This window comes from Elgaria multicarinata, chromosome 2 (genome assembly GCF_023053635.1).
Source record: "Elgaria multicarinata webbii isolate HBS135686 ecotype San Diego chromosome 2, rElgMul1.1.pri, whole genome shotgun sequence".
NCBI classification, from domain to species: Eukaryota; Metazoa; Chordata; class Lepidosauria; order Squamata; family Anguidae; genus Elgaria; species Elgaria multicarinata.
The window spans coordinates 122,332,107-122,353,563 of record NC_086172.1 but is presented as its reverse complement, the minus strand read 5'-3'; the positions used below and the strand labels follow the sequence as shown (position 1 = coordinate 122,353,563).

Below are 21,457 nucleotides of genomic sequence, written 5' to 3'. Positions count from 1 at the left end.
ATTAATCCCCCACTCCCCGTGGAGCTGCTAGGATAGCTGATTAAGAAAATATCCATGGAATTATTTTCTATAAATAATCACTGTGACCCTCCCCATGCAGTGTTTCTATCAGTCCCTGAACTGCGGGCAAACTGAGTGAGTCTTGGGGAGAGGGGGAGGGGGAAGGACCATCTGAGCAGCTCAGGTAGAGCAGTAACAGAAATGACTGAAGTGGTGGGTCAGCTCACAGAGGACAATAAGCTCTCTGAAGGTGACAGTATGAAACTACAAGACCTCAGTGATGGACAAGTGGAGAAAGAAAAACTTCAAGAGGAAAGGGTTAACTCCGATCTTCAACCACCGCTCAACGTTTGTTCCATGGAGAGAGAAGAAATACAAGAACCCCTGCAGGAAGCAACTGAGCTAAAAGGTCCAAAGTTTTCATGGAATAAGAAATGATTTATGTGATGAGAAATAAGTCTCCACCCGACAGGTTTGGAGATGAGGCATTGGGTTTGTAAACTGTGTCGTGTGGTAATGTGCTCACATCCATACTCCTCCTCCATGTGATGCACCTGCTTTTTTAAATGACTTTTAATGATTGGCTTTAATTAAATGTAGTTTCAGGAAAGCAAATGAGAAAAATGTGCAACGCCATATGGTGGGATGCTAACATTAGGTTCTCCATCTGTTGCGGGATTATTATTATTATTAAAGTTGGTATTATGTTGTCCGGAACATTCTGCATGTTTGAAATATTTAAAATAATGCACTCAATATGTTTAAATATCACAGCACCACTGGGCTTATGGTAAGCACACATATGGCATGGCAAAAAATTGCTTAGTTTAAATGTTTCTTCCCTTATTCCAAGTAATCGTAATGTTATGAGGACCAAATGGTATGGGAACCCAAATGATTGAATATCTGTCATTCACGCAAAGGAGACCTTCTGCAGTTTGAGGGGAAATGTTTTGCCAATAGAACATTTTAGTTTCTCACAGTTAAATCTAAAGGATGGAAATGGCACTTCTTTAGTTCAAAATGTCTTTTGGTACAGGAAAACTTTAAACAGTAGTAGTGTTGGGATTCAGTTTCACGTAGGGTGACTGTATGAAAAGGAGGACAGGGATCCTGTATCTTTAACAGTTGTATTGAAAGGGGAATTTCAGCAGGTGTCATTCCTTATGCATGCAGCACCTGGTGAAATTCCATCTTCATCACAACAGTTAAAGCTGCAGGAGCTATACTAGAGTGGAGTGGCCAGATACAAAAGAGGGCAGGGCTCCTGCAGCCTTAACTGTTGTGATAAAGAGAGAATTTCACCAGGTGCTGCATGCATAACAATGATACCTGCTGAAATTCCTTTTTCTGTACAACTGTTAAAGATACAGGAGCCCTGACCTCCTTTCCATATAGTCACCCTAGTTTCACATATACTAATGGTAATGACTTTTGAACTTGAAGGGAATCTTACACTTCTCCAGATTTACCCCCACAAATATATTTATGACTTCTGTAGTCAGTAAACTATCCCTATCTGAATACAGATAGGTATAGTTTGTAATGTAACCCAAATATCTTCTGGTCTTTGTCCTACACACACACAAAACTGATATAACCCAGCCCTCATCTTGGTGACATCAGGAATGCAGCGCGGGGCGGGGCAGGGCAAGGCAGCGCACTGCCGCATTGACACTCCTTCCAACCATCTACATCAGAAGGAGCACAGTAGCGGGCTTTCCGGGCACCGGCAGCACTGGTGTTGCTATGCCCGCCCGAGCACACACGCAGCAGGTCCGGGGCACCTGGGAGCATTCATGCCCCCTCTTCTAAGGTTAGGGGTTTTTTTAAAAAAAAAAATTGGACTGACTCATTCTTTTTTTTAAAAAAAAAAAAGCTGTAAATACGAAAGATCACATTTACAGCTAAATGGGGGGGGGAGGAATGGGGTGCTCCCCCCCTGGAAGAATATCCCCCCCCCCAAAAAAACCTTCAATTTTAAAAACATTTTCTTAACAAGGGTCCACAGAGGCGTAGAGCCTCGCTCCAAGCTAAAAAAAAGTCAGGATAAGTGCCCAACTTTCTTAGAGCAGAGCTTTGGAGCTTTGCCCCTGGATCGCTTCAGAGTGGCGGCTGCATCATGTAGATCACCTGCCACCACTCCGAAGCTACCGCGGGGGGAAACACCCATCTAGACAAGCCCTCTTCACTCTCCTTCTCCTTCCTTCCTTCCTTCCTTCCTTCCTTCCTTCCTTCCTTCCCTCCCTCCCTCCCTCCCTCCCTCCCTCCCTCTCTCTCTCTCTCTCTCTCTCTCTCTCTCTCTCTCTCTCTCTCTCACACACACACACACACACACTTCCACCCTCCAGGTTCACTCACTCACTGAAGACTCTGGAACCATCCCCCCCCCAACACCTACATACACTCACAGTCCTCCTGTTCCTCCTTCCTATCCCGCTGTGGCTGAGAGAGCAGACAGATGAAGCATGTCCCTACTGCACATGAGACATGTGCGTTTCTTCACACATCACATAGGAGTGGTTGTAGATGCATTAGTACTTATGGGTCCTTGTTGTGTTGTACCTGAAGCACATGCACAGTGGAATTTCACTGCTCTTTTCTATGTGTCTTCAAAGTGAATGTAGAAACTGAATTACATCTGTCTTAATACCAGCACCATTTTTACACCTAGAGCTGACAGGAGATTGGTGCACTCCTAATGAAGAAGTACACCTAGCTGAATTCAGACAACCAATAGATTTGCCCCTTGGCTTCAAGGCACATAGAACTGAATTGTATAGGGTAGCCAGTATTAGGGTGCACTGATTCTCTTTATTGGGTACGTGAAGTAGAGAGGACTCACCAGCAGTCGTTTTCCAGTTATGAGGTTCAAAAATATGAAGTATATAATGATAGTGTACATTACTTTTGTGGTGTTTTGTTTCATTCTGGAAGTTTTAGTCATCTTCACATGTTTGTACCGGAATACAATTGTACCGAATTGTGCAGCACTTTACTATTGCTGTCTAGATTTTTATCAGCACAGATGCTGATGTATCCACTTTATTTCACTGGTCTTTTTGTTGGCCTTTGGTCTATTCATTGAGTAGTACCCAGAGTCATTTAGACACCAGTTTGGTGTCCCTTCCTATTCTGCCTTTGGCAGAACATTTGTGCCACAAGAATTCATTCTAGAGATTATTTTAGCATTATTGATAGCACCATTTCTCCTCTCTTTATGTCAAGTGGAGAGACATAATTGTCCCATGCATCTCTGCCTGACCATGAGGACTGGCCATTGCAAACTATGCTCGACAGAAGTGTTTAGAAGTTGCAGCTAGTGACTGGTCACCAACAACATATAAATCCTATCCTAAAGACATTGCCTTGACTGCCTGCCAACTTCTAATCCCAATTTAAGGTGCTGCTGTTAACATATCAAACTCTATAGGAGATTAGCATCTTGTAAAGGTCAATTATCTCTCCAGATGTGAACACACACAGACTCTTTAATATATTCTGTGGAGGTCCTGCTTTGGGTTAAATAAATAATAAATCAACTAACACATAAAAATAGGGCCTTCTTTGTGGTACTTCTTCTGAAGTCTAAAATCCATCGCAAGGAATCTGTTTACAGATAACATTTTTGACAGGCATTTGGTGATATGTGCTGAGAATTGTCTTTTTAGATGGTTTCATATTGTGTTGCTGGTTCTAGAGTTTTCAACTTCATTTTGCAAAATTAAGTCTTTTAAAGCCATCTTTATATATTTTTAATAAGAACATTGGGATATTTCTTTTTAGCATTCAACAAATAATCCAAAATCTCTGGATTTTACATTCTGTTTAGCTCCACCAAGTGAGCCAACACACTTTACAGTGGAAGACATTTCTGACACTTCTGTTACCTTGAAGTGGAGACCCCCTGAACGGGTTGGAGCAGGAGGACTGGATGGCTACAACGTTGAGTACTGCAAAGAAGGATGTGAGTAAGCCTTGGTGCATTCTGAAGTGCCCTTCCATGGAGGAAATGACATGGTGTTCAAGGCTCATCCATTTAGCTGTTTTTGCTGTTGAAGGCAGGAGACTTTGCATAGATAAAGGAGAGGGAGGGTGGGATTCCCACAGTTTAGGGAGCAATGGTGTGCCTGCCTTCAAACGTCTGGGGTTAGGTTAGGGGGCAGGAATATGTGACTTCCAGGCAGGCTGAAGCCCAGAGATTCTATTCTACGAATTAACCATTGCCTAGAATTCTATCGTCATCATGCCATATTAGTCATCATTAATGACAAAGCTGGCATACATGAGCTATGAGCTGTAGGTCCCTAATCCACATCTCATTCCAGCCATGAACTCACAGGCTGCCTACTGTCTCTCAGCATCAGCACACACACACCCTCCACCTCCTATCTTTTAACAGGGAGATGAGTGTGCACTGATATGATTTCATGGACTGACACAAGTCTAAGATCATTAAATGTTAAGATGCATCTCTCTTCCCAAACCTCCACTATTCAGCACATCAATTTTCCAAGTGCTGTCTTTTTCCCTTTCTCCACTTCCTTTGTATTTATGTTGCTTCTAGGATGCAATCTTAAGCAGAGTTTACTAAGGAGGAAGTCCCATTGAACTGGGTGGGATTTATGTCTGCGTAAACATAAAGCTCCATCCTACAAGTGTTTTATTGCATGCTCGTTACTGGGCATTCACAGAGTTTGCTCAGGTCCCTCACGTAACGTCGTCTGCCTCCCGCGCACCTTCCGACCCTTCTGACCTTCCTTGCACGACAAAAAAAAACCCTGGTTAAGTCTGATGTATTTTTAAACACAGAATTGTTGCTCTCTCCTGCCTTGTGCTCCTTGTGTACTTCCTCTTTTGAAAGAGGAAGTAACTGAGGAACAAAAACATGGGCGGAGAAGCGACGGTAGGGAGCGTGTTAACCCCCGGTGTGATGGAGCTTGTGATTGTCCCATTAGACCAGCCTTCCCTAACTTTGTGCTTCCAGATGTTTTGGACTTCAACTCCCATCAGCTCCAGCTAGCAAGGCCACTGATCAGGAATGCTGGGAAGTGTAGCCCAAAACATCTGGAGGGCACCTCACTGGGGAAGGCTGAATTCAACTTAGTTCTATAAATCTCTGCTTGAAAAGGATTACGAAACAAGGGATCTTGTATTTGCAGCCACAGAATGGATTCCAGCTCTTCATGGCCTGACTGAGCGCACCTCAGTCCTGCTTAAAGATTTGGTCACAGGAGACAAACTTTATTTTCGCATCAGTGCTGTAAACCTGGCAGGTGCAAGTCAACCAGCAATTACCAAAGAGATTATTACTATCCAAGAGGTCTTGCGTAAGTATCTAGGCAGAGCTAATGTTGGTCACTGAAGCCATTTCTAATGATATAATTCATGAAGAGATGGTTGGAGGATCAGTTGATAATACTAGATTAGACAGAGAAAGGGAGCACAAATTTTCTTATTTGGGTATAGTTCTCCAAATATATTAATAGCCTAAATCCAAATAACATACTAGAAATGAAAGTGTTTATTTCCTGATCATTTATTTATTGATTTTATTGCATTTGTATACCGTCCCATAGCCGAAGTTCTCTGGGTGGTTCACATAAGATAAAAACACTTAAAAACAATGTACAAAAATAAAAAACCACCAAAAAATGCAAAATGCACGTTCATTTAAAACCACTATAACAACTTAACAAATGATGAGCCAAAAAACAGACCCAGGCTCAGAAAAGTCTTAACCTGGCACTGAAAAGATGACAATGTCGGCGCCAGGCAGGCCTCATCAGGGAGATTGTTCCACAGTTGGGGGCCACCACAGAGAAGGCCCTCTCTCTTGTTGCCACCCTCCGAGCTTCCCTTGGAGTAGGCACCCAGAGGAGGACCTTAGATGTTGAATGTAGTGTTCGGGTAGATTCATGTTAGGAAAGGCATTCCGTCAGGTATTGTGGTCCCAAGCCATGTAAAGCTTTATAGGTTAAAACCAGCACCTTGAATTGGGCTCGGAAATGTACAATCAGCCAGTGTAAGCGGGCTAGAGTGGGTCTTATATGCTCAAACCTTCTGGCCCCAGTTATCAATCTGGCCTCTGCATTTTGCATAAGCTGCAGCTTCCGAACCGTCTTCAAATGTAGCCCCACGTAGAGTGCATTGCAGTAATCTAATTTTAAGGTTACCAGAGTATAGACAACTGAAGCCAGGTTATCCCTGTCCAGATAGGGACGTAGCTGGGCCACCAACCAAAGTTGGTAGAAGGCACTCTGTGCCACCGAGGCCACCTGAGCCTCAAGTAACAGAGATGATTCTAGGAGAACCCCCAAGCTACGACCTGCTCCTTCAAGGGGAGTGCAACCCCATCCAGAACAGGTTGAACACCCTCCATCCAGTCAGCCTCAAGAGACAGAACTGTGATCTCACAAAATAAGACCAGCCAGAACACTGGGCAGCTCTTTTGGACTTGCATCAACTTTAATGACTGAAAGAATTGGACCTGATCCAAGCCCCTTCTTTCCCCCTTCCATTCTACCCATTCCAACGGTAGCCTCAGTGGCTGCACTGTATAAAAGAGAGAGAAAACTATCTAAAAGGAATCACATAACTACACATAATTTCCCCTAAACTGTTCTGAATGCCGCCACACACCCACCCACCCCAAGATTTATACAAAATCTAGCAATTTTGGCTGATTATATCAAACAGTCAAATTATGCTTCCATAGGATGTATAATGTATTACAGCGCTTGCCTTTCATCGCAGAACTTTGGTTCTGATATTCAATAAGCTAGTATCCCAGTTTATTAACACTTTCATGATACACAGTGTTTTTAATGGGATTCTCTTCCTTAGAATAGCTCTCCTGCCACTTGGGGATTGTGGTGTGTTTATGACTCATATTTCACTTTCATGCTTGGTGTGCATTTCCAAGGGGAAGTGAGGACAACACGCTACTGTCTGGACATTCATAATCATTAATCATCACCTTGTCTGCAGCCCAAAAGTACAAGTGGGCTAATTCAATTGGCTGGAGTCCCAAAAGATGGTACAACCGATAGAACTGCCAAATCCTCATCCATGTCTGGAGTTGTCAAAGACATTTCCTGGTGGTGTTCCAATAACAGTATGACCCAGAACAGCATGGTTACGATCACCTTGATTCTCCAAGCAGTGAGAAATCTAGAGCTGCAGCCCTGCCCAGGCTTGGTTCCCTTTAGAATAAGGTCCCCAGAGGCTTACTTGCATTTTGTAATATTTGTATTAATTTTCAAATACAGATGTTTGAGCATAGGAGGAGGTTCACAGCTTAAACTGTTCCAGCAGACATCCCCAAATCTTCCAGTAGCGCCAGCTTCATCCTCTGACTCCCCGCTGTTGCAAACAGGCTGCTTGCTTTTATTGCTCTCCTTTTACACAGACACCTAATGAGCGCCTTCCACAACTGGGAGTGGGGAATCTAGCCCTGATTCCCAGATGGCCTACTTCTTCTGGAAGAGCCCAGTTAGGGAAGCCCTGCATGCAGTGAAGCCGGGTCAGCCAAGTCCCCTTTGCTCCTCTGATGAGGAATGACAGGAACTCATTTGGCTCTGCGCTGGCTTCACATTTGTCGCCTCCTTCTTGCAATGGGGGAAGGAAGCAGGACAAGCAAAGCAGAGCCAGCCAAGTGCCTGACGTTCCTCCATCAGAGGAGTGAAGGGGTCTCTGCTGGCTTGGCTTCACTGCATGCAGGGCTTTCCTGACCAGAAAAGTCTGTGCACTGTACAGTAGCACAGTAGCCCACTACTATCTCCAACCTGTGATCATGGTTGGACCTAACAGTGGGAATTCAACTTCCTGCCTCCTCCCCAGACCCTCCTCCCCACCCCAGGGGTGGGGCTTGGCATGCCAAGGGGGCAGGGCACCACAGGCCAGATGAAGAACTACTGCGGGCTGGATTCGACTCACAGGCTGGTGATTCTGCACCTCTAGTCCAGTGCTTGAGAGCAATTTCCTTAACCAAGTGAAGGTACTTGGCCAGTCTTCCAGGACCATTGAGATAATGTCCAGCGGTCCTATGGTTCAAACCCTTTGGCAGACCCAGTCCTCAATAATAATAAAACTGTAAAGAAATCGACTCACGTGTGCTGTTCTTAAATGGGTTACTGTTCATTGATACTTTGAAAAACTCAATTAAAAAGCAAGAGAATGTGCAGCTCTGTGGAAGCATCGGTGGGGTTCTAGAGTACACACAGAAAGATGGTGAGGCCCAATAGGCTTGGCCTGCACTTGTATGAGCCATATATGCAAGCTAGAGTACATCCCAGAATCCCTTACAATTCTAGCGGTTTCTTGGCAGAGGTGTTCTTTTGCAAGCACATCAGGGTGGAAACTGAGTTCCTTGAAGGTAGAAAGTTTGGAATCCACAGACTTAAGACAACAGTTGCAAGGGTAGACACAAATTGTGCTCTGAGAAATAGAGATGTTTTGCACAGGAGAGAGGAGAGGAGATCTTAGCAGCATTGCATTTGTACCCTTTAATGTTGTATCATGGGCTTCTATTAGAGCAGGAGTGGCGCATGGCTCTCCAGATGTTGTTGGACTCCAACTCCTATCAGTCCTAGCCAGCTTGACAAATGGACAGGGATGATGGGATTTTGAGCCCAACAACTCTGCAGGGCCACAAGTTACACACCCCTGCAATACAGTAATGTTCCTTTCGGACCCTCACATACAGCACCCTTTCATTGGTCTGCTTGAACAGAGAGTGGAAGTGCACCAATTCTGTCTTGAGTGTGTGTTCTGCTCCTCAAACACTATTGCAATATTTGCCACTAGCATGGACTATACAATCCAGTATTAACCACTAGTCAAGATTGTACAATCACATTCAGCCATTGAACATATCCAAATTTCTTGGATTTAACATTAAATGCTAGCATCGTTCCTTAAACCTTCTCATAAATTTGACATATTTCATGATTTGAAATACTTTGATTTAATAATCCTCTAATGATTTCCAATTCACAGAGCGTCCCAAAATTTGGCTACCACGCAACCTCAGGCAGACTCTAATGAAGAAAGTGGGTGATACAATCAACATTGTAATTCCTTTCCAGGTACGTGATTGAACCTGTTTGATCATAGTATGAATTCTTGTCCCCAGTTCAGCAATTCCCAGGGGGTCGTTTCTGAAGCTCCTCTCTTCGACATTTCTTATTCATTCATTGGAGGGGCAGCTTTGTGCATCAAACTATGATTCATGAAGCTGGCTTGTTTCAACAAACCATAGATAACCACAGCAGAGAGGGAGCGAACCTAGCCTCCTGCGGCAGGGAGTTCCACAGTCAGGGAGTGGCCAGCGAGAAGGCCCTCTGTCGCATTGCTACCCAATGGGCTTCTGAAAGTGGTTGTTTTGAAAGAAGGGCCACACCCAAAGGTCTTAAGAACTGGACAGGCTTGTAGGAAAGAAGGCAGTCTTTCAAGTAGCCTGGTCCCAAGCCATATGGGCTTTATAGGTCCTATACAACACTGTAAATTCTGCCTGGAAACAGACCATAGCCAGTGAAGCTGCTGTAGCAGCAAGGGAGTCCTGTGCTCCCTGTGACCTGGTCAATAGTCTGGCTACAGCATTCTGGACCAGCTTTAAGCTTCTGAACAGTTTTCGAAGGGAGCCCCATCATAAGAGTATGTTACAGTCGTCCAAATTAACTTTGTGATAGACAGGGCAGTTAAGAGATTTCCTGGCACTGTGGATTGTGTGTTTTAGGTTTCCTGTGTGCCAAGACTGGCAAAGGTGCAATGTGGCAAGTGAATGAAAATGCAGTCACTGAACAAGAAAGAAGGATTTTTCTTTCATATGGGGTATATGATTACAACCGCAGAATTCTCAGTAATATGACTTTCAATCTGGCAATTTTTCTTCTACAGGGTAAACCTAGACCTAAAGTTATCTGGACAAAAGATGGTCAGCCAATAGACTCCAAGGAGGTGGCAATTCGAAACAGCAACACAGACAGTATCCTGTTCATCCGAAAGGCTGAACGCCACCATTCTGGAAAATATGAAGTGGAAGTGCAAATAGAAAACATGAGTGATAAAGTCACTATTACCATGCAGGTCATGGGTAAGAATCACTGGAGTCGTAAGAGGTCTTCATTTAAATGTAGTCACTTTAGTATAGGGACTGTACAGGTGTATGTAGAGAACTTCAAGTGCTTGCAAGAATATTCCCATTCATCTCCGTGAAAGCAGCTGACTGAGACACTGGGCTATACATCCTGAAGTCAGTCGATCAGATCTTGCTTCTCCTAGGAATACAGGGCCTAACTACACGTGGCGTTAAATATGCTTCTTGAAGCAATGTCAGTTTTCAATTTTAATAACCAATAAAACCAAGGAAGGGACAATGAAAATTGGGAACACAATATGTGTGAGAGGATGTTTAACCCTTCCCTCCGTTGCTGTGATCCTGGAGGGGTGGAATCCTCTACATTGCAAATCACGTTAGAAGCAAAGCTCTCATTGGCATCGCTGGGAGCTTTTTTCTTCCCTACTGTTATTTGCAGTGTAAGTTGGGGTGCAGTTTGTAGCAGCCAATCTCCCCTCCCCACAAACATCTTGGCTGAACTACTGTAATGCACTGTGTTCTTGAGCTGCATCAGGCTCCCTTGCATTTTTTTTAAAAAAAATAAAATTAAAACACTGCTATTGCTCCAAGCCACACAGTTGACATTACATGTAGTTAGGCCTCACTACATGACCTTAGGTAAGCCACTATCTTGCTTGCAGCCTCAGTTCTCCCATATGGAACATGGGGTATAATAATACTGATTTGCATTGAAGCATCTCCCCCCACTGAAATGAATGGGGAAGCCCATCATACATGAATTGTCTGTGTCCAGGATCAGGGCAAGTACCGTATTTCTTCGATTGTAAGACGCCATCGATTGTAAGTCGCACACTAATTTCAGTACCACCAACAGAAAAAAAAAACCCTAAGAAACACCCACGATTCTAAGGCGCACCCCATTTTTAGAGATGTTTATATGGGGGGGAAAGTGTGTCTTAGAATCGAAGAAATAGGGTATGTCAAAATTAAATAACATATTTAGGCACAGGGTTCCCTTATGAGACCACGCCTGCCAAATTTCAGACAAATGGGTGCAGGAGTTTTTTTGTGCTACACATCTTTAATTTTTTTTTTAAAGGGAACTCCCAATACTTTTTCTTTCTTAGCAGACTTGGATGAAATCTGAAAGAATAGTTGTTACTTCTGCGGGAATCAAACCTGCCATGTCTCACATGAATAGATGCAGGGAGCTTTGTTTAAGGGCAGCCTTTACAGTTGGAGGATTTTCCAAAAAAAAAAAAAAAGAATGCACTCATCCCCCTGTGTTTCCCCACCCACCCCCCTATGTGGGCAACATTTCAGAAGGATCAGTGTAGCATTTCTTGTAGAAGGGGAATATTCAAATTGGAGAGAGGGCATTAATTCACTTCCCTTCTATTTGTGGGGAGGAAGTGTATGAAAATGGCATATGTTGTTGTGCTGGCAAGAAACCAGAAAATTTTCAGAAGGGTAGGTGTAGGGGTTAGGATGTTATGATGAATGAAAAACAGTTTAAGACATATTTAGTTCTGGGATTGGTCAGCCCTACTAGAACCATTCACTGTGATTAGAAGGTAGAGCTGCCAGTCACAAAACTATACCACCTCCTCTCTCCAACCTTGTGTTTTCCTTATATGGAGAGCGTGGAGAGAAACACAGCAATTTTTGGAGACACATGGTGTGGCTGTATTCTTCTGAATCCTCGGTGTTCAGGAGTGTTCAAATAGGCATTTGGTTCACTTCAGAAGAACCCCACTTCAATTTGGGCACCTCCCAAACCTGTCTGAATCAGGTTCTGAATTCAGCCAAACCCGAAGCACTTCTCTACAGGCTATCACTTTGTTTCTGGGCTAAATTCAAGTTGCTGATTCTTGGTTTTTAAAGCCCTTCTCCCATATATACCTCCCAGTTCATTAAATTCTAATCAGGAAATCTTATTGCAGATGCCAACAAAGCATTTTCAGTGATGGCCTTATCCATCTGAGATTTGCCTGATCCAGATCCTTGGCTAATTCAGGGATGCTTTTAAGGATTCTAAAAATATGAGAGCAGGCATATAACTGGAAATGTGCTGGAAATGTACTTCTGTTGTAGAGGTTGATTTATTTTCTATACTAGCTATTATGAATTGTTATTACTGTATTTCAGTCTTTCTTTTACATTTATATTTTAGCTTTTACGATAATTTCCGCTAATTGAAAAGAGGACTATAAATTCTTATATATACACCTAGCCATAATCCAAAGAGATTTGTTGTTGTTGGGGACTACCCATTACCAGTTCTTCACCAATTTCCAGCATAGATTATAAAACAATCTGAATAAGACCTATTTTTCTTCCATACCTGGTTTCTTCAATGAAAGAATCATGGTTTGGATGTGGATTACTGTGCTATATCTTATTCTGCAGATAAGCCTGGTCCTCCTCAGAATGTAAAGATTGTGGAAGTGTGGGGATTTAATGTTGCACTGGAATGGAAACCACCCCAGGATGATGGCAATGCTCAAATCACAGGATATACAGTCCAGAAAGCAGACAAAAAAACAATGGTAAGGACCATTGCCCCCACCCACCACCCACCCAATGCCACATGTGCGCCATGCAAATTGTCCATTTGGCCCCCGTTCTAAGGAATTACTTATTCCCAAAATCAGATGTTTTAGGAATTCTGCCTTGCCAGTTAAGCACTACAATGGGGAACATCTGCTAGATTCTCCCACCACCCAGTATTTCACATGCCTCTGTCGAACGTCATGTTTTTGCATTTTGCATAATGTTCCAGAAATCAATCATTGGGTGTGACCTTTGCAAGATCTCCCACTTTTCTGACACTGCCTTATTTAATTTCAGGAATGGTTTACAGTTTTTGACCACTATCGACGCACTAATTGTGTAATATCAGAATTGATTATGGGAAATGAATACTATTTCCGCATCTTCAGTGAAAATTTGTGTGGACTGAGTGAAAATGCTGCAACCACCAAAAACTCTGCCTTCATTAAAAAGACAGGTAACAGGTGAAATGGATGTGCACTCCAAAATTCCCATAAAAAATCACCTCTGTGAATTTTGATGTCAAAATAATAATATTCTATGAAGTATTCACTGAATATCTGCTATCAGCAAATATCATAAAGTAATATTTGGTATCAGATAATAGATGTGTTCAAGTAACTGATAGATGGCATATAATAGTATTTACTGTTCAACAGCATTGATCGATGATATACAGTGATATCTCTCAATGCCTTCAAAGAACAATTTCCACATCAATATTTTGTCAAGGAGCCTCTGTGTATCTGCCGCAGAAGTCCTGTGCAAGATTCTGGGCCATGATTTAGGATATACAGATAGTTCACATGGAGCAGTGTTGCCCATCTTAACTTTGTCATTATGAACTGACTGTATGGTCTAATGCCCTCAGCATTCCCCTAAATGAGTGGCTGAATCTGCAGAGGAATATCAGTAGTACTACACAACGTATTCTTTACATTGAGGAACCTGTGAAAAGCTTCTAAATGACCTCGATTTCCCTGGAAGATAGAGTGAAAACCAACGATAGGTCATATTTGATGGTATTTGATGGTTAGCGCACCGTGTTATTCTTGATAGTTGATGTGTAAGGGAATGAGTTAATCTTAAAAGCATTTTTCTAAGTAAGATCAAATGGCAATTCATATTTGAAAGTTGAGTGCTTATAAGATTTTCTGTTTGAAGCCTGCCAAATTCAAACCAATCCACAGAAGCAAACAAGTTGTAAAGTTTCAGATCAAAATTTTCACAATCCAATTGTCGTTTAAATTTTGCTTTGAAATTTGTCATTCTGAAATGTAGATGGCAGAATGTCAAGTATTTGCAGATTGTGTGTGCGATCATATATGTGTTTATATATACACTCTCACACAAATGTTCCCAACATTCTACCATGCTTCGGAGTGACCAAGAAATAGAACCAAAGGACAGAGTGGATGCTTAATGATCAGGGTTAGCAATGACTAGGAATGCCCTATTCTTGCCCCAATGCCTTTGCCTCTTGCTACAGGTAAATGGCCAGATTCCTATAGGGAAACTTAAGGGGGATGAGAGCACATGGAAAGAAGAGAGCACTCCAGATGAATATGGGGAGGAGAGAAAGAGGGTCAAGGGGATATTGGAGTGGGGAGAAACAAAGGAACGAGCAAGCGGAACATTTTCACTATTGGCGGAGTGGAGAGAGATGGGACTGGAGGCTGCTCATTCATCCCAGCTTTCTTTCTACACATTAAATTTCATGAGCCTTTTGCTAGTTTTAATTCAGCACTGCCAGAGAGCCTCAGCTAACAGGCAGTATAAAAATTTAATAAATAAATAGATTAAATAAATAAAATAGTTTCAAATAAAAGTAGCTAAGGACTGCCTCACTGATGTGGTAACAGGAAAGAGAAAAATAATGCAGGGGTGTTTCTTTTCCCTTTTTTAAAAATGGGAGCATCTTATTTATCTGTTTGGTATGTCAATACTATCATTATCCTGAGTATCCATATTTCAATACACTTGAGCTGGAAGTTTTAAAATTATATTAAATCATGGACAAGTTGAAAAAAGTTTAACTCTTCCTTGAACCTTTCCCCCACATCCTTTTTCAAACTACAGGTACAGATTATAATCCCCCCCGCTACAAAGAGCATGATTTCTCTGAAGCACCGAAATTCACTCACCCACTTCCAGATCGCTCAGTGGTTGCTGGGTACAATGCTACACTCAGCTGTGCTGTAAGAGGAAGCCCAAAGGTATACAGCACACCAATTTTCTCTATGCGTACCAAGTTGGGAGGGGTCAGAATTCTAAGGGAGAGCATTATTATTATTATTATTATTATTATTATTATTATTATTTGCTGAGCAGGCAACGTAAGACATGCCCTAAAGCTTACCAACAGCTGGGCCAGAAAGGCATCTGAGTTGAAAATGAGTGGTGGAAAGAGGTACTCTTCTCTAGCAAGGCGCCCCAGAAATAGGACAGACAAAATACTCCCACAGCATCAAGCGTTGGGGTTGATATTGCAACATTCGAGGCCAAGAATTTGTCCTAAGCGTTATGATGTAACAGAGAGCAGAGAGACTCCATAGCTTGTATGAAGAAAGCAGCATCACTCCTTGGAGAAGCAGCAACAGACATCTGTCGATGTGGTGGTGGTGGGAATTGGGGAGTGAGCATTGTCATATGGCATGTGGGCAGATACAGACAATGAAGTTCTGTGAGAACATTATGTCATGGCTCATAGGAAGGGGAGGATTTGGTTAAGGACAAAATCCCCATCCCTCTACTTTGAGATTTGGGTAGCATGCCAACAAGCTATGGGGGTCTATGAATGGTCTGTCCTTCCTCCTGAGCAATTCCCCAAGTCTACTAAGCCTCCCTTTGAGCTGTCACCACCATTTATTTTAAAAGTTTCAAGCATTTGAAATTTACAGGGTATTCCTTGGGGCAGAGATGTTCAGACTAAAACTACAAAATTAAACTCGTAAGATTCAAAAATGTGGAGCCATTGAAGTGTTTGAACCAGTTTCTAAAATAATCCCTCTCATTCTATGACACCAAGGTAGCTACACCCTCCTTCGTCTCCTCCCCAGATCTTGAAGATGACCTGCTTCACACTTCCGCCCACTAGTGTGTCTTATTTTCATTTCCTCAGCCCAAAATCTTCTGGTTCAAAAACAAAATGGACCTCTCTGGAGATGCCAGATACCGTATGTTCAGTAAGCATGGAGTGCTGACTCTGGAAATCCGAAAGCCCAGCCCATTTGATGGAGGCCTTTACACCTGCAAAGCTGTGAACGAATGTGGTGAAGCTGAAATAGAGTGCCGACTGGATGTCAGAGGTAAGGAAACAACGGTCTCCCCAGCTTATGAGTGTTCTCAATAAACTGAGCTGGGGTGGTGTAATAATAATAATAGTAGTAGTAATAATAATAATAATAATAATAATAATAATAATAATAATAATAATTTATTACCCATCTCTCCCTCTAGATCGAGGTGGGAAACACCACCAAACACAATATAATACATAAAACTAGTTAAAAGAGCATATAAAACCAATACAATATTAAAATAACAATCACAGCATCTTAAAATTCTTAGGTTTAAAATTCATGTGGGTAGGCCTGCCAGAAGAGACTAGTCTTTACGGCTGTCTTAGAGAGAGCTCTAAGCTGACGAATCTCCTCCGGCAGGCCATTCCACGGTCTGGGGGCAACAGAAGAAAAGGTCCTCTGGGTAACAGTTGCCAGCCTAGTTGTGGCTGACTAGAGTAAACCCTTCCCAGAGGACCTGAGTGTGTGGGGCAGATTGTATGGGAGGAGGTGATCCCGCTGGTAACCTGGACCAAAACCATGTAGGGCTTTAAAGGTAATAACCAACACATTATACTTCGCCAGAAACTAATTGACCTTTGGATCAAAAGTTTCCTTTAGGGATGTGCTCCGCTTCTAATCAGACCGGAGAAGCAGTAGCGGAGCGGGGGGCTTCGCCTGCCCTTAAGGCGGAGGCGAAGAGGATTGGGGGGCCGGCGGAGCGTGGCGAAGAGGATCGAGGTGAAGGCGGATCCTTCGCCTCGATCCAGAGTTCTGCCGGAAAGGTAAGTGGGGTTTACCGGGCCCTGCCGCTGTCGCTGTCGCCCATGCGGCGACGGCAGCAGGGCCCAGTAACGCCCCCCACCCTCCTCTCCCTTACCTGCCTCCGTCCACGGTCCGCCCTCCCCCTTGGTCCCTTACCGGGCTCTGCCGCCGTCGCCGCATGGGCGGCGATGGCGGCAGGGCCCGGTAACCCCCTTGCCCTCCTCTCCCTTACCTGCCTCCGTCCGCGGTCCGTCAGCGTCTCCAATTGAGCCCGTGGTTCCAGCAGGAAGTCTGGGCTGCACTTGCGGCCCAGACTTCCTGGTGGAACCACAGGCTCAATTGAAGACGGCGACGGACCACGGACGGAGGCAGGTAAGGCCCCCCTCCTCCTTACCGGGCTCTGCCGCCGTCGCCGCATGGGCGGCGATGGCGGCAGGGCCCGGTAACCCCCCCTATGGGGGGGGACCGGAGCTCCGATCCGGATCCGGAGCTCCGAGCGGAGCGGAGTGGGGACAGGTGGAGTGGGGGTGGGGCGGAGCGGGCCGATCCGAAAATGGCAGATCTTAAAGTGAAGCGGAGTGGGGGGTCCGTGCACACCCCTAGATTCCTTCATTCTGTTTTCCATGTCTGACTACAAATGAAGATGTATGACTGAATGAGCACAATTGGCTCCTTAGTTGAGCAATGAATTGCAACACTACGGAAGTTCCCTTACAGCTTATGATCCTGTCTGAATGGGAGCCAGGAAAGTGTGTTACTCATTGCAGAAACTTGCTTACACAGCTTTATTCAGCAGTGATAATCGGATTCTTATGCAAACTCCCAATCCGGAGAGAAATGTGCTTCAAGCAAGTTGTAAAATACAGAAAAGGGTTATGTGCTGTTCCTGTAAATGGTGTATGAGGATATTTGTTTACTGAATTTTATCTTGCCTTCCTGTGCAGAGCACCCAAGGCAGATATGCATTCTCTGCATGTCCTTCCACAATGAATGGGGAATAACACATTCAAAGGCACATATTCTATCCCCCTCAAATCTACTCCAACATCCACCTATTATGTAGGCCAACTGAGCTGCGTTCAGTGGCATCCTGTAGTCACCTGTAGATGTGGAAGATGACTCTTTTTGCACAAAGGTAGTAGCATCCAGGACAGAACTGCACAGAACTGCTGTTCCATACACACAAACCCCAGACTGCACAAGCAAATCAACTGCTGGATAAAGGTGACTGACAGGAAAGATAAAAAGGAAAGATAGCTATGCCGGTCCATGAGTAAAAATACCCAAAATCAGGGGTGGTGGGGTTGGGATCCACACCTGGGCAGTACCTTTATTAGGGCCAACCAAAAAGGCACAAAATATTATGCAACCTTTCAAGTTCTGCAGAATTCTTCATCAGGCTAGGTCCTATAAGAGGCAGGGGATGGGTGAAGGAACAGAAACATTCAAGAATTAAGCCAGACCTTGCGACTTAGATAGTGGGGAGAAAGGAGGGGACCTGAATACTTTGCTACAATCATGACATGGACAATTTGTGATTGTGGCATAAAAAAATATGGCCCGGCCTGACAGTCACCAAAACCAAAAATGTGCAAAAACAGCAATGAATAGGAAGCTCTTTCTTGCTCCCAGTCCTCTGGCTCATGAATATCATAGCTCATATTGATTGTTAAGCAGGAAATACACTTTATGCTGCTGTTGCATTGTCAGGCATTCTCTTTGGTGTTTCTCATTGCTTTCTTCTTCTGTTTTAATATTTTGCTTCCTGCAGTGCCACAGTAGAATGCTGAACTACTGGTTGTCGGGAAGGCCAGGTATGAAAGCAAGAAATTCAACAGCCAGCTTGGAAGCAGATGGATTGGGAGGGGGGAGCAAGAATGACCTTATTCACATGATCAAAATAAGCCACTGTGGTTTATTTAAATCATGGCGTGTGCAGGGAGAGATTTCCATAATCACTGCCCAGGCGCAGTTGGCATGGCTTGGAGGAGGGAAAAAACCTCCAATAACCCTACAACATATTCCTGTTTCTGGCTGCTAGAAATATAGGCTGTGCCACTTGTGTAACTCACTCCCAGGAAAGCTACATGTGCATCAGGAATGAGGTGATACAATGGATTGTATGTATTCACAGGGCAGGTAAAACAGATTTTTAATGCTCCTCTGCATTAAAAAAAAAACGCACTCCCTACAAGTAGGAAATCAGTACAGTCAACTGAAGGCTTGAAAATAACCTTTTCTCCTTGAGTTGCTAGCATTCTATGTGCAGGATGTTTTTAGGTGGAGGACTATTCAAAAGTGGCATTCCCCATGTGCAGTCTGAAAAGGTGCAATCCTCATTCTACATCCCATATAAACTGGGGAAAGGTCTACAGTAGAGCCTCTTTTGTGTGTGAGGCACCACTGTGCTGGTACTGTTGCAATACTCCATTGTTATTCCAGGGGACATGGCACTGAATGTAGCGCACACTGTTTATAATGCAACTGAGTGCCACATACAAATGCATAGTGTTGTAGTTGTGAAAGAAGTAGGAAGTGCTTGGAAGGTCATGTGTATTTTATCATTTGTGTTTGTAATGAGCTCACATGCGGTAAGCCACATTATAGCATTGTAATTGTGGGGGAAATGGGAAGCTGTGCTGCCATTTTAGCTCTGTGTGTGTGTGTTTGTGATACATACTAACTGCATACACACCATCAATGCTATGCAGGAATGGAGGTTTAAAAATAAATTGCATGGTTTTTCATAGTTGCTCAGTTCCATAGGTGCACAATAAAAAGTAATTGCCAGAAACCCACTAACAACAAAGAGGAGAGAGGGTGGGGGAGATCAGGCTACTGTTTCTTGGTGAGTTGTTTCCTGCCTGATCATCTCATGAAAATCTTTGTGGAGAAAGAGCATGGAATGAACAGAAGAGGAGAAAGACATTGGGAAAGAGGGCAGGGAAGGAGGTGGGGAAAATATTGCAAAACAGTTTCTACAGCTTTGAAGTCATGCTTACCGTTAAGAGCTATAATACCGCTGGATGGAACATGTCTTTGTAGTGCATGAAAACCACGAGCACTGGGAAAGGCATCCTAAAAGTAGCTGGGGAAATAACAGAATATTGAGGGAGAGATAGCATGAGCACAATAGGGTGGGATGTGCATCATGTGTCCCATGGTGTGAGCTGGGTGTTAATTGTACTGAGATAAAAGTCTTGTGTAGATTGGCCCTGGGCTTTCAGGTTTAATCACAACAGAAGCCATTTAGCTTCTCATCCCAGTGATCTAACACTGGTCTACCACCGACTGGTTGATTAGCTACATTAAAATGTAGGCTTCGTGGTATGGAAATCAACTGTTTGCTCTATACATTTGCTCTATACTGTTTGCTCTATCTATGCCTGCTACTGAAATAGCAGGCATAGTTGCTTGTGACACTCAAACTTTCCCTGATGTTTGTCTTTCAGGTCATCCTGAGATGATAGCAGACATACTGAAAAGAGTGAATAAATGACAAGCTTATTTAATCTAAGGTTCTGCCTGTTTTTTTTAAGGGCCATTTTTAGAGTGTAAACTGGGGAGAAGAGAATAGTGTACTATAAAATGAGATCAGGGAAATTTTGCAACACAGATTTCTTTTTTTCTGTTTGATTGAAAAGCTTTTCACAGACAGACAACCTGGTGTAGACAAATCCATGTGCATATGGATCTTGCTGGCATAGGCTCCTCCTTTCATCCCAATGGATGGATAAAATAAATTTTTGTGCACATAGATTAGGATTCAAGAAGACACTCTTGTGGGTCGGGCAACACGTTGCATTACTGTTAAGAATCGCTTGACTACTGGGAGACACTCCTTTCAAGAAAGACACTCTTGTGTCAGCACCAATATCGGGTAGAAGAAGCATCAACATTTCTAAGTTACTGCATATAATCTCAGTTAAAAGACTGAGGAGGCAATTCTAACAATTGCTAGGGAACAGGCTCTATTGACCATAAACATATGGGGCTTATTTCAGAATAAACACGTATGGCATTGCTATCTAAGGGCACTATCCAAAGGGCAGAAGCAACCACTAGCATAATGGGAAGCTAGCACTTCATAGAGCTGCCAGAAACTAGCATTTCCAAAATGGAACAACTCAGCAGAGTTCACAGAAGGTTGTCACCTTCTGGAAATGCTACTTTCGCCTAGTTTTTGTGTCTGCTCTAGGAAGTGCTAGCTAGTGCAACCTAATGAATGCTGGTAGACTGCTAGCTTTGTGTACTGCCATATGGTTGAAATCCTATACATAACTGGGAAGCAAATTAACTCAACAGGGCTTACTTCAGAATATACATGTATATAATTGCATTGAGTGATCAGTCCCGTTTTCTAATCACAATCCCATTTTGAGAGATTCTGGTAGTCATACAAGTTGTTAGGTGTAAGACTTCCTTGCTAACTGTCAGGATCATGCCTGTTATCCCTAACGTGGGGGAAGGGGTTGCAGGGGGTCAGTCAGGCTCAGAATCCAAAGGAGGAGGAGGACCAGACATTTACCAGCCAACACAGGAAGCAGGGGAGGAGATTCTCCAAGACTCTTCAGGAGTCAAGACTGAATCTTCACAGCTGCTTATCTGAGAAAATGCAGAGACCCAGAGACCATCCCCTCCCTCCTGGCAACTCAGCCTCTGTCTGAGGGGGAGGGGAGAGGACATCAGAGTTGACAGATCCCAGTGTCTGCCGCAGGGTCAAGAGGGCGGAGTTGAGAAGAATTGGGAGTTGGTTTCTTCGGGTAGCAGCCCGTGA

At 43.6% G+C, this 21,457-nt stretch overlaps 1 protein-coding gene across 1 annotated transcript in view; it reads left to right on the top strand.

Annotated features, from left to right (window-relative positions):
- MYBPC3 (myosin binding protein C3) overlaps positions 1-20,183 on the top strand; it is an 84,849-nt gene extending 64,666 nt beyond the window's left edge. Inside the window, exons 23-32 of the mRNA XM_063118832.1 lie at positions 3,833-3,967; positions 5,163-5,330; positions 9,001-9,089; positions 9,901-10,096; positions 12,491-12,630; positions 12,932-13,091; positions 14,714-14,850; positions 15,756-15,942; positions 18,452-18,494; positions 20,133-20,183. Coding sequence (XP_062974902.1) covers positions 3,833-3,967; positions 5,163-5,330; positions 9,001-9,089; positions 9,901-10,096; positions 12,491-12,630; positions 12,932-13,091; positions 14,714-14,850; positions 15,756-15,942; positions 18,452-18,462 — 1,223 coding nt within the window. The 3' untranslated portion in view covers positions 18,463-18,494; positions 20,133-20,183. The remainder of the gene's footprint in view (positions 1-3,832; positions 3,968-5,162; positions 5,331-9,000; positions 9,090-9,900; positions 10,097-12,490; positions 12,631-12,931; positions 13,092-14,713; positions 14,851-15,755; positions 15,943-18,451; positions 18,495-20,132) is intronic.
- The last annotated feature ends 1,274 nt before the right edge of the window (positions 20,184-21,457 follow it).